Source organism: Sceloporus undulatus, chromosome 2 (genome assembly GCF_019175285.1).
Source record: "Sceloporus undulatus isolate JIND9_A2432 ecotype Alabama chromosome 2, SceUnd_v1.1, whole genome shotgun sequence".
In the NCBI taxonomy this organism is placed as follows: domain Eukaryota; kingdom Metazoa; phylum Chordata; class Lepidosauria; order Squamata; family Phrynosomatidae; genus Sceloporus; species Sceloporus undulatus.
The window spans coordinates 212138767-212155856 of NC_056523.1; the positions used below are offsets into that span (position 1 = coordinate 212138767).

A 17090-nucleotide genomic window follows, 5' to 3' on the forward strand; every position below is an offset into this window, starting at 1 on the left:
AAATTCATACCCTTAGTATCCAGTAAATGTCACAAAGTTGACCTGCCATTTGCTTGTAGCAAGAGGCTGAATTCAGCATGTAGACCAAGTTGTCAATAGATGGTGGTGAAGATCCACAGTTCCAAAGCAACTAGTTACAAATAACTAGTAATTAAATCCTTTCACCAGTGTCAAAAGTGTAAGTGCATTGCATTGCAATTGTAATATGAGGGGGGGAAACCCATCTGCAATGCAAATGTAACTATTATTACCTCAAGTAAGATGTGGTCTTATTAAATGGGAGAAGAGAAATATTTCATGGTTTAAGTGCTGTCTCATACTGTTGTCTTAAGTCTTGCTGTGATTATTGTGGTGTTTATGGAAGAAATGATTATTGTGGTGATGATGAACAGGAGGAAGATTTGTTTCATACCACAAGCTAGTGATTTATTGGTTTTATATTAAAAAAGGAACTAAATAGTACAATTTAGTTACATTTGAGAAACTGGAAAATGAAAAGTTGTTTTTAAATGTAACTGCAGTGATAACTAGCTGATTGGAATTTTAAAGTCAACTAACTGTTTCTAAAAGCAACTTTCTATGCTCTCAGAAGACTTGTATATTTGGAATATGTATATGATCAAACACAACCATAAAACCAAGTACAACCATGTTCTTGTTTCCTATGTCTTCATAGTCAGTATGTGCAAAATGCAAAGGATGATGCGAATCTTGCTGTATCTCTTCTGCCTGATAGGCACATCTTGGGCTGCTCTGGTGAGTGTTTCAAAACCAGCCAATTTGCTAAGTTTTCCCTCCTTATTTATTTATTTTCTATCATGCTTTTCTCTCATAAGGGACACAAAGCAGCCCACATCCTACATTAAAACAATTCAGCTAAACACATTCTGAAATACAATTTTAAAAAATACAACCACTTAAAAACATAAGTTTAAAACAATTAAAACAGATAAAAACAAACACACAGAGAGATGAACATTGCCTTCCTTCCTTCCTTCCTTCCTTCCTTCCTTCCTTCCTTCCTTCCATTTCATTTCATTTCATTTCTTTCTAATCTGATAACGTGGCACTATTGGTTTTTAATTATTATTATTTTAATCTTAGCTGCGCAAACCCCGCAAGGCAGGATTTGGAAGTAAGAGTGAAGAAGTAAGTACATTTTCCATTCTCGTCCCCACCCCCAGGATGAAAGGGGAGCACTAGAACCTATTAATTCAACTAGAGATATTCAAAGATATTTAAAGTTCAGCCCCTTCAAAGGGAATGTCAATCAGTAACAGCGAAGAATCCAGTGCTTCACAGTTATAAATCATAGAAACTTGGTAATGGTTCATCCCAGGGATGCCTAAAGGAAAGATTGTAGATCAGTGAAGGAGCACATGCTTGGCATACAGGAGTTCCCAAATTCAGTCCTTGGCATTTCCAGAAAGGTTTGGGGAAAGCCTCTGACTGAAAACCCTGGGGAGTCATGTCAATGTGCTATATGAATCACTGACAGCATCTTTTGTTCTTAACCAGTATATATAACTACAGCCCAGTACATACCGGCCCTTTAAGATGCCCTTGTCACATGCTAGGGTTGCCTCAGGGTGGCGGTTCCACATGCCCCGCAACCCTCGCACATGATGAGCGCATCAAAATGGTGGCTCCCTGTACACATGGGCGTTGCCGTTGTTACGCAAGCACTGCACAGCATTTGCACGGTGCCGCGCAGCACTTGCATAATGAGTGTGCCAGTGGCGCACTGTGGCACACTCGTTACACTACTACCGCGGCATAGAAAGAACCTCACCATTTGGTGGCTGATGCTTCTTTCCGGTGGAAAACCAGGCACTGGCAGGCCACCTTTTTTGGGCGGTCTGTACCCCACCATCCTCCTTAAATGGAGAGTACACTATAATATATCTTTTGAAAACATCTGGCATACTTTGTACCATGATAATTCCAAATGTTGCATATGTAAAGTCATTGTCTGTACTTTATCATCTAGCCAACTAAAACGCATAAGTTTCCAAAGCATTTTGCTGTATAAGGCAAAGGAAAAGATGGTGCCCCTTCCTATTCCAAGTACAAAGGCAATCAGGCTGACAGTTAGATCTTACTTCAACATGGATAAAAGAGGGAGTATCATTGACCAAGATCCACTGGCACAGGGGAGAATGTAATGATGGAGGAGTCGGCATTGTGGCAAAAGGCAAGGGAATGGCAGCATTCCCTCAACAGTGTTGTGACAACAGAATGAAAGCCAAAATGTTGTCCACCAGGCAGTAGTATCCCTATGGTTGGTGTCATACAGTGTGGTGGCCACAGCAAGGAAGAAGCAAGAGGTGGACTGCCCCACTGCCTTCTCTCCCTCCCAATGCCTCACTTGTCTGCTCCTCAGGCAAGACTGCTGCTGGAGAGATGTGTGTGTTGCTGAAGCCTGTGGATGGTCATTCGTTGTTCAGGGGATTAGCCATGCTGGACCCCAAACGAAAGGCACTGCCCCCAGCATCAACCTCTGCTTGGGGAGGGCAGTTGCTGCAGCCTCCAGAAGATTGTTTGAGGTCTTTCACAACCTACTCAGGATTTGACTGGGCAGCTTTATCTCCTGACAGAGATGGCTTTCACTGCACCACCCTTACTGCCAATGTATCCCAGTTTAGGTGGCATAGGATACATTGCATGGTGCATACCGCTCTGTTTCCCATATCTCCCTACTAGCTAAGTATTGATATGAAAGACTGTCATCTCACTGTGCCTCATGCTAGGGCTAGACCTGGCATAACACTTGAAAGATAACCTAGCATTTAAAATGTCTGAAGTGCTAGGGTTTAGAGATTAGTTGCACTGTCATAATACCATAGACCCCAGAAAGGATGTGTGTGTGTGCAGTGGAGTTCAAACCAACTCTATACCTAGGCTCATGATCTGGAAAAATCAAGACTCCTATGTATTTGAGTCTCCTTAGGAACTGTCCATCAGGAGTGTACTAGATGAACAAACTGTAAGATATATTAAAATATTTATTGTTGATGAGCTCTCCTAAGAATAATTAAGGCTTTGTGCAGCCTATATTATGAGCACTTTGGCACTTCTAAGTACATATTGTGCTCGTGAGAGTCTTCCTAATTAAAGACATTTCAGTGATAGGGAAAGTAATTCCCTCCCTCCCACAGGCAGCAAAATTAATGGAAACCTGCCTACCAATGTTGACTGCCCCCCCAAACACTTTAAAAACAGTTCCAGGATCCCTGCCTAGTAAAGTCAAGAGTAATTGAATCATGATCAGTGAGTGGAGGTTTATATACCAAGCACATTAAGAACAATATAAATGACTAATCTCTAGGCTCTGGTGGCTATTTCAATTGAAATGAAACATGGCGCAGTGGTTAAATGCCTGTACTGCAGCCATTCACTCGAAACCACAAGGTTGCGAGTTCAAGACCAGCAAAAGGGCCCAAGCTCGACTCAGGCTTGCATCCTTCCGAGGTCGCTAAAATGAGTACCCAGACTGTTGGGGGCAAATTAGCTTACTTGCTAATTAGCTTACTTGCTGTTCACCGCTATGATCTTTGGAATAGCGGTATATAAATAAAACAAATTATTATTATTATTATTATATTTGCTTGCAGATGATGCAGTTTGGTCCATATGGCTACCTAAACTCACCACAAGTAAGTCCATTCTTCTTTTGGTTGTTGGAACATTCACTTTTACTTCCTGGCACATTTACACTGCTCTTTCTCTCTATCCTTATCTCAAAAATACTAGATACCACTGGAGGGATTGGGAGGAAATCTCCCATCTCAGTAGCTTCACCTGTTGTTTACACTACACTGGATGTGAAGTTCCTCTTACTTGGACACAAGATTTTACTGCTACATCCCAGTCCCATAGAAACAGTCCACAGTTCTTTGTTATTTTATTAGCTAGCTGTTATTTATAATTATATTCTATCTTTTCTCTAGTGAGCTTAAGACAACATGCATGGTTCCCCCAACTTTCTCCTTACAACAGCCCTGTTAGGTAGGCTAAGGTGAGAAAGAGCGATTGGCTCATGGTAATCCAGTGAGTTTCAAATTTTAAACATTGTGAACACATACACACACAGATAGCAATAGCAAGTACATTTCTATACAGCTTATCAGTGCACTTAAGTACTCCCTAAGCAGTTTACAAAGTGTAAGTTAATTGCTCCTAACAAGCTTGAGCCCTTCGCTGGTATTGAACTCACAACCGCTCCAGAATTCTAGCCACACAGCCCATCACTGGTTCTCACGGGTACCAGATGTGGTACTCCTATTGACTGGTGTTATAGCCCCCTCCCCATGTATGGCTTCACCATTTTCTGAATTTATTTTTGAAGATGTTTTTAAACATTGTGTATACATGTGTGTGTGTGTGTGTGTGTGTGTGTGTGTATGTGTACATGCATGCACCTCTCCTTCTCTCTCTCCTGTATATATGCATGTATATATCTTTGCTGTTTTGTGTTACCCATGACTTAGTGCAAAAGTGCTAATGCAGTAGCACTATTTCCATAGAGGAGCACAGTTTCCTTCACTTTGTTGTGTTTGTATGTTTTTAAATAAACCACATATTACCATTAAGTCCTCAGTACTTTGTCTGTTCTCCAAAGAAAATTAAGCCCTGAGGTTTTCACCTTTACAACTTCTCATGGCTTACGAAAATAAGGATCATATAATGAAGGGAAAGAGCCATATTGCACTAGCCACATTGTGTTAATTGCTTCTTACCACATACTCTTTCTTATAATCTTATTTCAGTTGACTCAGTTGGCAGCTTCCTTATATGGCTATCGCTCAGGTTTCCCACAGATGGTCCCTCAGCAGCCTGCATTTAATCTGCAGAGGTTTTACCTCTGGCAGCAACAGATGCCAGGACACCAAGCTGCTAAGCTGCCCCAGCAGAAGCCTCAACAAAATCCAGTGCCCAGGAAACCAAATACCAGGCTGCCACCAAAGCCACGGTTGACACTACAACAACCACAACCCAAAATACCACAGCCACAACCCAGGATACCACAGGCACAATCCAAAATACAGCTGCCACCAAAACAGCCTCAAACTCCTACCTATCCTTTCCAGCCTCATCCTCATGTGCCTGTTCAGCAACCTAAAGGGGAGAAGCAGCAACAGACACAGGTAAACAAGCAGCTTTGAAATCCTTGTTCTTAGTTGTAATTTCTCCTACAGTGTTTTGTTGTTGTTGTGTGTCCTCAAATCGTTTCTGACTTATGGTGACCTTCAGGTGACACTATCAAATGGTTTTCTTGGCAAGTTTCTGTAGAGAGGGTTTGCCATTGGCATCCTTGGAGGATGAGAGAGTGCAACTTGCCCAAGGCCACCCAATGGATTTCAGGGCTGAGCCAGGATTCAGACTTTGGTCTCCAGAGTCATAGTCCAACGCTCAAACCACTACACAACGCTGGCACAATCTGTCAATGTGAGGACATGGAATCAGCACCTGAAAAGCTGTACAATACTCATACACTCATCAGCGTTTTTCCAAAGGAAAAGGAAAAAGGAGTTTGCTTATTTTCTGTTTTGTCACATGAATATCAGGGACAGAGGAGGCTGCCTTTGGAAAAGTAGTGCCACTTCATTGTAATGCTTAGGCTGTGGTGATTTTCTTTAAAAAGAAAAAGATTTTCTGATTTATATATTGTTGAAAGAACATAACTTGTTTTGTAGTTTTTTGTGGGTTTTTCGGGCTATGTGGCCAGGTAGGGGGGACGGGAGGGAGGTTTCCCCGACCCCACCCGCACCAAAACGCTTCCCACCCGGCCCCCCCCCCCCCACCACCGGCCCCCACCTCCCGCTCCCAAGGGCGACTGTGTTTGTTGGTTTATTTCCAATGGTAGTTTTCTGTCTAGAAAAACAAAAAAAGAAAAAAGTGGGTGTTTCATTCCTGACGATTTGCCAGCATCGTGGCTGGCATCTTCAGAACATTCTTTGAAGATGCCAGCCACAGATGCTGGCGAACGTCAGGAAGAAACTCTTCTAGAACATGGTCACATAGCCCGAAAAACCCACAAAAAACTATAGATGCCGGCCATTAAGCCTTCGACTTCACATAACTTGTTTTGTTGTGCTGATGTTTCATATTGGTTGTACTGGTGTGAGTTACTCCAAGGTGGGAAGATAAGGGAGAAGGTCTTCTCGGCTGTGGCACTCGGACTTCTGGAATGCCCTGACTGGCAAAAATGTTGCTGTTCATTCAATCTATTGGGGCTTTATTTACTTTTAAGCATTTACCGTCTATACTAAACTATTAAGTCAACTCTATGTATAACACAAAAGCAGGTTGTTCAGCCAAAATTATGGATTTGGATATGACCTATGGATAAGCTGAGGGTAAAACTTAGAGGCATGTAACAAAGGATGTAAAGGATGAAATAAAAGAAAATGATGCCAAAGAATGTACAAAATTCCAGTAGGAATAACTGTTTGTGCTCATCCAAAAGTCTAGATAGATGAGGAGGGAACAATGGTAAATTGAGGCTATGCAATGTCTTTGAATCATTTAATGTTTTTTCTCTTTTTTTAAGTTATGTAGTGATTTTAATTTGTAATTGTTTATATATTTTTTAATTTGCTTTCCATCCAGAGTTCTCATGAGAAAAGGGCAGGACTAAAATAAATACATGTTATCATGGAAGGATGGCAGAGGAATAAAATGCAAATCTTATGCATAAATATAAGAATAAAAGTCAACAAAATATGGCAGAGACAGATATAACCAATTACTGATAGCTGAAATATCGATGAGGTGATATTTCAGCTATCAATAGTTGGATATATTCTTTAAGCATGCTTTGTTAACCTTGCCACCTTACTACTCAGATACTACCAATAGCCCTTTGAATGAGCCTGGGATGACAGGAGCAAGGCTGCACCAGCTCTTCCTGCCCATTCTTTCCATAAATCTCCTCCTTAACCTCCCTGACAGCACAAATGGTGATCTGGAGCAAATGAGATGACTATAAAACAGGTTTTGGGAAACTATGATCCTTCCAATGTTGCTGGTCCACAACTCCCAACAGCCTTGGTTGCTAGCCATGCTGGAGGGGACTGATGGGAGATGTCCCACACCATCCAGATGGCTCACATGTGCTTCGAGAGGGAGAAGCCACCTTTCTTGAACAACCAGCATTAGTGGAAAACGGAAAGCCCGCCATCTACATTTTGAGATGGAATCATATTTCAGAGAAAGCAATTCATATGGCTAAGCAGGAAGTCAAGCTTGCAGTTCTTATGCATGCCTGGTCCAAAATAACTCTTATTATCTTCAGTGGGTCTTAGTCCCAGGTAAGGATTGCAGCTTTCATGCTATCTGTGCACTTGGGAATTATTTTCTCACCAACTAAACCCAAAGAACCAAACAAACCCACAAAACAGTAACAGAACAGAAACCAATGGAGTTTTAACTAATTATGTGCTAATTCATTACCCCGTTACTCTAATACAGTAAGGCTGTACAAATTAATCAAATTGATGGAGCAAACTTGTTTCCCTGCTCCCCAAATAAGGCCTAACAAGTAAATTTCTGGTTTTGTTTTTACCCCTTATTCTGCCTATGTAGTGGGTTTTTAAAAACTTTTTTGAACATTTCAGTTTCACGATCATCATCATCATCAACAAAATGTTCAAACAGTTTTAGGATATGAGTTAACATATAAGGGACTTTTAACCTCAGGGTAAGAGCCAGTGTGGCAAAGTGATTTGAGTGTTGAACTACGATTCTGGAGATCCGGGTTCAATTCACCACTTGGCCATGAAACCCATGTTCACAGCCTCCTGGGAAGGCAATGGTAAACCTTCTCTCAACAAATTTTGCCAAGAAACCCCCATGATAGGTTCATCTTAAGGTCACCATAAGCCAGAAACAACGTGAAGGCACACAACACACATGGAGTTACCTGGGTGGAATTGTACGGTTAGGATGAACACACAAGTTAACAGCTTTCATTGTTCTTGGGGTACAGCTAATGAAGTAGTCTCAAAGGAAAGAGGATGGTTGGAGAGTGCTTGAGTTGTTAGAAAGTTCAGATGGCTGGGACTGTATCTCTGACCCTTGCATGCAAAAACATGTCTTTGCTTGAATTGACCTTTACAGGCAACATCTTGATTCTGCTTGATTGGGAAGTAAAGCATGCAGTTATCTAGCAGTGCAAAAAAACAACAACCCTATTCTCAGAGGCACACAAAATATTGCTATTTAATCATTCTTCACCTATTTTTCACTTACTGATCTTTGGAGATATTTATTGCTGCACTACAGTGATGCATTGGATCAGTGCTCTCTAATTGCAACCAAGGCCCGATACAGATGGGCAAAAAGCGCCATGCTAGGGCTGATTTAAGGGCTACATAGGGCTGGGCATCCATATGCACCTAGCCCTAATAGCGGTGCCTGTGCGCTATTTTGTCACAGCCCCGCCCACATGGGCATGTGGCAATGATGTGCTGGCAAATGGTGCTTTCTGGAAGTGGCATCGTTAGGGGGCGGAAGCACCATTATGGCGCTCCTAAAAAGAAGCTGCTCTAGGTGGCTTCTTTTTAGGGTGAGCATTGGTGCCGTGTGATGCAGTTGCATTCTATTCAACTGGGAGTATTTTAGTCATGTAGACAAGCCCCAAATTCTGGAACTGATATGTTGTGGTTACTTTAGGCATAGAACAGTAGTGGTAAACATAGGCTGAATTATTATAATCACTACATAGTGACTTTTCAGGAGATTTTAATGCTTTGTATCCATAATAACATCTTTTGTCCCCCCCCCCCCCCATTTCCCCCCAGGGATTTCCTCCACATCAGCAACAGCCCTGGCATATTCCACAGGTGAGAGAGTGCTTCCAATTCATATATATGTATTTGCACAGATTTTTAAAAAGACCATGATCAGGTTGTCTTAAATCAAACAAACACTATGCAGTGTATTTACTGACCTATGGATGGTGGAGACTGGCTGAAATCTTGTACGGCTCAGTATAGTGTAGTGTGTGGACCTGTGCTAAGCTGAGCCATATATTCCCTCCTGAAGCCACTCCATGCCTTTTAAGAAGCATCTAGGATCAGATAAGTATCTAGCTAAGGACAGTATCACATGAACCCTGTTCTCACCACAATCACATTAGTACAGTCAGCTTTCTGTATACACAGATTCTTTATCCACAGATTCAACCATCCACAATTTGATAATATTCAAAACAAATATAAATTCCCAAAAGGAAACCTTGATTTTGTCACTTAAAGGACACTATTTTCCTATACCACTATATTTAATGGGACTTAAGCATCCATGAATTTTGGTATCCACAGGGGGGTCCTGGAACCATACCACAGGGATACCAAGGGCCAATGGATACCTAACATTTTGGGATCTTTCATTATTGCATATCGCTCCAAAAGCACAACTGGGACTGTTTCAGAGATCAACGATCCCTTTTGTTCTCTTCTCTTCTCTTCTCTTCATTTTATTTTATTTTTATACCGCCTTTCTCCCAGAGTGGGACCCAAGGCGGCGGCTAACAACACAAAGAAAGTGAAAAAAAGAAAACTGGTTGCTTGGGAATAGTGAGTTGGGTGCGGACTGGGGAAGAGGAAGACACTGACACCACTTGACAGCCCAATGCTTGAGCTGCTATGACAGGAAACAGCACTGTGATTAGAAACATTGGCATGTTTCCACCATCAATTAAAAGGGACATCCTAACCACACTTTGGAGACACAGCAGCTATGGTTTGGAGGTGGCATCATGTGACATGTATCACCAAAGGCACTATTTTTCATCTTTCATTGCAGCTTAAAAGCCATGTGTGATAATCTCCTAGGTCTCCATAGCCAATTGCTGGATTATTACATCCGTGGTGAGATCTGCTTGAGTCCTCCAGAGGTCTCAGTGCTGCTGCAATCATTTCACATCTGGCTATGGAAACATAGCCAGATGTGGCTCCAATCCTGCCTGCTCCTTGTGAGGTATGGAATGGCCATGTGGCAGGCTTTATCATTAATGCCACTGTGCCATGTAGATGTGTAAGCCGTATAACCATAATGCTGTAATAACACATGACTATTGTTCTTCTGCTTTGTAGATTTTTGGTCATGGAGGCTTCCAGCCACAACTGTTCAGCCCATATCAACGAGTAAGAGATTTAAGGTTTTCTTTTTTTTCCTCTGGGGAAAGCAGTCAAACTAAGCAGCCTTTTGGATCAGTCCAACCATTAAATCAACAATGCCACCTTTTTAACTCTATGAAAGTAAAACCACTATTACAGTGCTGAATAAATCTCCCCTCTCTAATTCTCAACTAGCCCCCTTATTTAGAAGTTGCTTTTGCACATGTAATACATAATGTTTCTTGTACATTCACATGTGTAAGAATTTGCTGACCGAAGCAACAGTGTCTGCTAAGAGCTACACCACATCAGTCTGTTGATCATATAGTTTGATACTCTCTTTGAAATGTATAGGAATAGTCAATGTGCTGCCCATGCAACTCCCCCTTCCATTTTAGGGAGAGGTTTGGCCCTGCTGAAATCACAGACTGCTCCTTGGTATAAATCAGTATTTTGCATCCACACACAATGAGTGATATTATGGAGTGGTACATCCAGCATCATGGTATTTTACAACTTTCAATGTCCTTTAGAAGGGTCCACCTTGCTCCATCTTAGGCTGCACCTACACTGCAGAATTAATGCAGTTTGACACCACTTTAACTCCCATGGCTCAATGTTCTGAAAACCTGAAATTTCTACTTCTGTGACATATGTAGCTTTCTCTGTCAGAGAGCTCTGGTGCCACAGCAAGATACAAATCCCAGGATTCCACAAGATAGATAGATAGATAGATAGATAGATAGATAGATAGATAGATAGACAGATAGATTATTTATTTATTTATTTATTTATTTATTTATTTATTTATTTATTTAATATCCTGCCCTTTCCCCAATATTGGGATTCAGGGTGGTTCACAACATTAAAAAAAACCCAGTACAATCAAAAGCATGGAACCATGACAGTTAAAGTGGTGTCAAACTTCATTAATTCTGCAGTGTGGCAGCAGCCTTAATGTTTCCTGTGCTTTAAGAAAACTGGGGAACAATTTTCTATCAGGTCCTTTGATCTTATTATTCTATCCATGTGCTTCTGGGGTTTGGGTCTGATTTGAAAGCTTAGAAGAGTTACTTTATTGGACTATAACTACCTGAATGTTGTAGGTGGCATAGCCAGTATGTCTGTGCTTAGCAGGGCGGGTCCTCGGCTGTCAGACATGCCATCTGCCTCTGCGCTTGTATTCAAAGTCTTAGCACAGGCCTGCACAACTTGGCCATAGGTGAGGGCCAAAATTAAATTACAGTAGGCTAAACTTCTTAGGGCTGCAGATAGATTTTAATTATTATTAATTCCGTCCTCCTCTGCCCGGCCCTCTCCTCAGAAGAACGGCAGAGGAGCCTTGTCTGTCCTTCTCCTCCTCTGCCCAGACCTCTCCTTGGGAGAAGGCCAAGCTATGAAGGAGCCTCGAAGGGCAAATGTTTGCCTCTCTTTCTCCTCTGTCACCTGGCTTTCTCAGGAGAAAGCCAGGTAGAGGAAGAGCCTTATAGGGTGAGTGTTTGGCCGTCCTCATCCTCTACAGCTCAGACTTCTCCTCGGGAGTAATCTGGACAGTGGAGGACCCTTGAAGTTGTTCCACATATTTGCTGGCCCCTTGAACTCCTTTGACACATTGCATGTGGCCCCTGGATCATATGTTGTGCAGGTCTGTTTTAGCAGCTTGATAGATCACACCAGAGCTACCAATCTGCCAATCCAGCTTTTCAAAACTCAGGATCACTTCCCCTCACAACAGGGAAGCAGAGTAAGATCTCATTGAGGAGTCCTGGTCCTTACATAACCAAAACAGTATCATCCTCACAGAAGAGGCGATATCAACAGGCTCAGAGGGGGGGGGGGAAGCTGTCACCACCCTAGATAAGCTATTATCTAGGTGGGTATGGAAGACATGTGTGTGTGTGTGTGTGTGTTTGTGTAATGACTGATTGGCTGAAACTCTGAAGAGTAGGGCAACCCACATAATAATAATAATAATAATAATAATAATAATAATAATAATAATAAAATTTTATTTATATCCCGCTCCTTCCCAAGATCAGGGCGGCTTACAACATAGGTTAAAAACAATGGTGCCATAAACAATATAAAAAATACAACTACACAGGCTAACCATACAATGAATAAAAACAATCAATAAAACTAACAGAGTTAAAAACCCCTTAGCCCAACCTCTTGGCCATGGAAGAGGAGGGAGGCCCACGGGATTTTTAGTCGGGGAATGCCTGTTGGAACAGGAAGGTTTTTAAGTCCTTCCTGAATTGGGCCAGGGTGGTAGTCGAGCGGAGCTCGGTGGGCAGCGTATTCCAAAGGGCTGGGGCAGCTGTGGAGAATGTCCTCCGTGTGGTGGAGGATAACCTAGCCCCAGGCACCTTCAATAATTGCTGCCCAGACATTCTGAGGGTGCGAGGCGGAATGTATGGGGAGAGGCGGTCCTTTAGGTATCCTGGGCCCAAGCCATTTAGGGCTTTATAGGTAATCACCAACGCCTTATATTGAGCCCGGAAGCGAATGGGCAGCCAATGGAGATCTTTCAAAACCGGTGTTATATGGCTGGTCCTGGAAACGCCAGTGACCAGCCGGGCTGCCATATTCTGCACCATTTGCAGCTTCCGAGTTTGGTATAAGGGTTGCCCCATGTAGAGTACATTGCAGAAGTCCAGTCTCGAAGTTACTAGAGCATGTACAACAGTTTCTAGGTCCCTCTGGGCCAGGTATGGGCGCAGCTGGCGAATAAGCCGAAGCTGATGACAGGTGCTCTTGACCGTCGCATTCACCTGAGCAGTCAGATGGAGCGACGAATCAAGAAGCACCCCCAGACTGCGCACGGAGTCCTTCACAGGGAGCGTGACCCCGTTCAGGACAGGTGGAACCACTGCCATTCCTGGACCAGGAGAACCTATCACTAGTACCTCCGTTTTCTCTGGATTCAACTTGAGTCGGTTTTCCCTCATCCAGCCCATTACTGACTCCAGACAGGCCACGAGAGGAGAGACACCATCCCCAGTCACTGCATCAGTCGGAGACATAGAGAAAATGATTTGGGTGTCATCAGCGTACTGATAACCCCGCGCCCCATGTCTCCGGATGATCTCTCCCAGCGGTTTCATGTAAATGTTAAATAGCATGGGAGACAGAATGGCTCCTTGAGGGACCCCAGTGACAATTTGTTCCCAGTCCCATTTGTAGCTGTCTAATGTCTATGCCATTTTCTTTTCCTGTGCATCCAAACTTATTTCATTTTCTATTTTCCTAGCGTATGCCATTTGGACGGCCACCTGTTAGCAATGAAGAAGGGGTAAATGGAACACACATCTATATTTGAAACAGGGTGGGATGAACCTGTAGATAAAGTGAAACTCAGTATAGACATTATCCAATATGATTTTGCCTTAACAAGTCATTGCAGATTTCATGCAGACCAGGAATGGAAAACTATGAGTGTCTCCAGATATTATTGGACTTCAGCTCCCAGTCCTAGCAACTGGATAGCATAGTCAATGGTGAAGTGTGTTGGAAATTGCAGTCTGACAATATTTGGAGGGCTGAACAAATTCCAATCCAGTGTAAACTTTGATTACATCTGTTTCTAATTAACCTATCATCTGCCAGATGTTAAGGAACTACCACTTTCATCATGCCTCGTTATTGGCCAGGCTGGCTGATGGCAGTTTGTGCCCAGCCTGCTTTAATATTGGTTTTTCAATACCTAGGATTGCTGTTTGATGTCTAGAGGTCAAGGCCAAATCTTTAAAACAGTGCTAAGAATATGCAATTTTCCAGATGTTGTTGGGATGGTAACTTCCATCATCCCTCTAATGTGCTGGAAAGTCATCCAACAACATTTAGAGAGTGTGGCATTCCCAAGATTTGCTTTACAGTATATCATCCTCTGGGATCAATGTTTCATTAGAATCCTGAGTGTGATAAAAGTTGCATTAAGCGGAAACAAAAGTTATACTATCTTGATTCCTGGTAATAATAGTATTCCTAAAGTCTTAAATTGTTCTATTTTTTTAATGTACATGTAGACTCCCTATTTTGGATATGGCTATCAAGGGATGGGAGGACGGCCGCCATATTATTCTGAAGAGATGTTTGAACAAGACATTGAGGAACCCGTAGAAAAAGAAGCACCCAAAGAGAGCCCAGCAACTGACCCAGTAACCAACTCAACTGTTTCAGACACAAATTCAACCATCTCTAATCCAGCCGGCCAAGTGGGGAATGACACCATTTCTGGACTTGGTGGAAAAGTCACTGGATCCAGTTCTCCAAGTCTTCAGAACAAACTGGTTAGTGGAAATAGGGCCTCAACACCTTTGCCTACTTCTACTCATATGTTAGAAGGAAATGGAGTGGCACAGAACATCCTTGAACAATCAAGCCATAGGTCTAGATCTCCTAATGGTCATGTCATTCAAAGTTTTCCTTCAAGTAGTCAACACTCCACAATGCAAGTTTCTAATATCTATAAACCTCTTGAACCTATGGGAGATACAAAGCACAACACTCTGATTTCTAGAGGAAATCCCTCAATACACGCTGAAGACCCAGCATATCTGTTAAATTATGGCAGGAACCCTAATCGCAGAGATAATCTCCCGAATATAAACAGCAACCATCCCTCAGCAAACACCAGAAATATCCCATATGGGCAACAAGAGCAACCTCATTACCATGAAAGAAATTCATTAAGCCAAAGAGAAAGAGTCTCTTTTCCTAGCTCTGATACTGTGCACCAGTGGAGTAAAGAGCCAGTCTACAGAGATAATGGTCCCAAAAATTTCCCACCCAAAAGCCATTCCCTGGATCCACAGTTTAAGACATTGAGAGAATCTGATAATACCTACAATGCAAGAGAAGACATCGAAAGTTTCCAGCCTCCTGGAATGCACAAATCAAATACATTTTCCCATCAGGGACTAATTTCAGCCACAGGAAGAACTCCATTTGAAATAGAAACCCATCAGTATGATTGGAAAGAGCAGCCCTTTAACCATCCAGATCAGAAAAGAGAACAATTTCTACCTGAACAGAACCCTATGTGGAATAACCAGGAGGGTTCACAGGTATTCCAAGAAGCCCCTCCAAGATACAACTCAGTTTATTCATCTGATTATTTTAATCAGAGAGGGTTGCCCACACACTTGGAGAAAAATTCCTATAGCCAACCTATCCCTCCCAGAGCATGGGAGGACAGAGACAGCTCTCCTACAATCAGTCCATCAGGCCAAATGGAAAATCCATCATATTCCCCAGCTTCACCTTCACATCAGATCCAAAGGAACACCTACTACAGAAGAGTGCAGCCGGAATATGTACCACATCCCAGGCAAGATCCATGGACTCGTGAACAACATTTGTTTGATCGTGACAACCAGTACAGTAATTCTCCACACAATCCAACTCATCACCATGAAAATACAAGATATATTATAGAAAACCCAGCCAGTGAAATAAGCAATTTACCATATGAGAAAATTAACCAGTGGACCCAAGAAGAACGCCCTCCAGTTCACAGTGGAGGACACTTGAGGCAAGTAGAAAATGTCCCGTATCAGTCCAAAAGTATGTTTGGACAAAGAGAAAGAAAATTCCAGAATGCAGAATCAAACTTTCCACAACAAAGCATTGCTGTCCAAGAAGAAGCACAATATGCTGAAAGAAACTCATGGATTCCCCAAAGGAGAGACCCATCTGCTCAGAAAGAAACTCCACCCTACATTAATATCTATTCCACAGACATCAGAAGAAACCCAACACATGCTGAAGACACAGGGGGAATCATACATGTGAATGCACCCATTTCCAATGAAAATGCTCCAGGAAGAAGACATTATCTGGACAGAATGGGATATTCAGATGACTATCTAACAGAACGCAGAATGATGTCCTCACCCTCCATAGCAAATCAGTTGTGCTGTGCAGATGACCCTCCAGTGCCAAGGGAAAACAAACTGGCACCACTAAGAAGTGCTCCACAATTCAGGCTTGCTTCATGGGAGCAAAAAGAAAGCTCAATCTATCCAGAAGGCAGCCATGCAAAGTATGTAAGGCATGTCCCTTCCCCAGCTGGTATTAAGTCTAACCATCCTCTGAGGAATGGAATAAAAGAAGGAGAAGAACTGGGTGCTTTCAGAGTGGAAAATGCAGATTTAGAAAAGAGTCCACCATGCGCTACCTCACAGTTAAGCCAAGACAGCAAACTGGAAGCCAACTTCCAAAATGGGCACAGGGAACTTGGGAACATGCCTTGTCATGGAAGCACCATCAGAGGGGATAGACACAATATTCTTGCACACCTTGTAGGAACAAGTCAGTCGAAAAGACAGTCTGAAAAGGCATCTTTAAAGCTCCTTTTTGAAAAATTCCCACAACCACAAGGGATCCAAAGTGAAGCTCTTGTTAGTGAGGATAATAGAAAAGAACAACATGCTGCACTGGGAGCCAAGAGGATCCCATGCTTTGGAAACTGGTTAAAGCAGTATTTATCTAGCACTGGAGCTCCATCTGGTGATCGGCAGCCCAATTCATTTTATGGGGAGAGTCTGTTCCCAACCAAAAGACCAAACAGCATGCCACCTGAACCAGAGCCAATCTCTAGCACCTATCCATCTCATGATGCAGGAGAAAAACCTGTGAAAATCAATTCTCCAGGAGAAGAATGGGCAGGACAAGCTGCTCAAAGCACCCCAGACTGCTTACTGCTCCAAAACAAATGAAACCCTGAGCCATACTTGCAGAAATGCTATTTCTGAAAAATGCTGATGTCACCTTCCTTTATATAATGGATGCAGGAAAATGTGTAGATAGTTCACGTTTATAGCACAGGTCTTAAGTCAGGCCATCTTCAGCTAGGGAAGTATGGACTGATATTAAATTCAAGCTGTCATTCTGCTCCCTGCTTTAAGTTACTTATTTTTTTTTTAAATCTAGAAGAAGTACCAGTTTAACATATATTAGAAA

The 17090-nt window shown here is 42.4% G+C and overlaps 1 protein-coding gene across 1 annotated transcript; it reads left to right on the forward strand.

The window, feature by feature from the left end:
- Nucleotides 1-690: 690 nt before the first annotated feature.
- On the forward strand, nt 691-16846 carry ENAM (enamelin). Its single transcript, XM_042448353.1, has 8 exons — nt 691-756; nt 1105-1149; nt 3615-3656; nt 4770-5147; nt 8805-8846; nt 10101-10151; nt 13378-13419; nt 14153-16846. Exons 1-8 carry the CDS (start codon nt 691-693, stop codon nt 16844-16846), a joined length of 3360 nt encoding a protein of 1119 aa, XP_042304287.1.
- Nucleotides 16847-17090: the final 244 nt, after the last annotated feature.

What these genes read in the sequence shown, in the direction of transcription:
- ENAM (XM_042448353.1), top strand. Translation starts at nt 691, where the DNA reads ATGCAAAGGATGATGCGAATCTTGCTGTATCTCTTCTGCCTGATAGGC. An exon ending in TTGGAAGTAAGAGTGAAGAA is followed by an intron (nt 1,150 to 3,614) that starts GTAAGTACATTT and finishes ATTTGCTTGCAG; the next exon opens with ATGATGCAGTTTGGTCCATA. An exon ending in TGTTCAGCCCATATCAACGA is followed by an intron (nt 10,152 to 13,377) that starts GTAAGAGATTTA and finishes CTATTTTCCTAG; the next exon opens with CGTATGCCATTTGGACGGCC.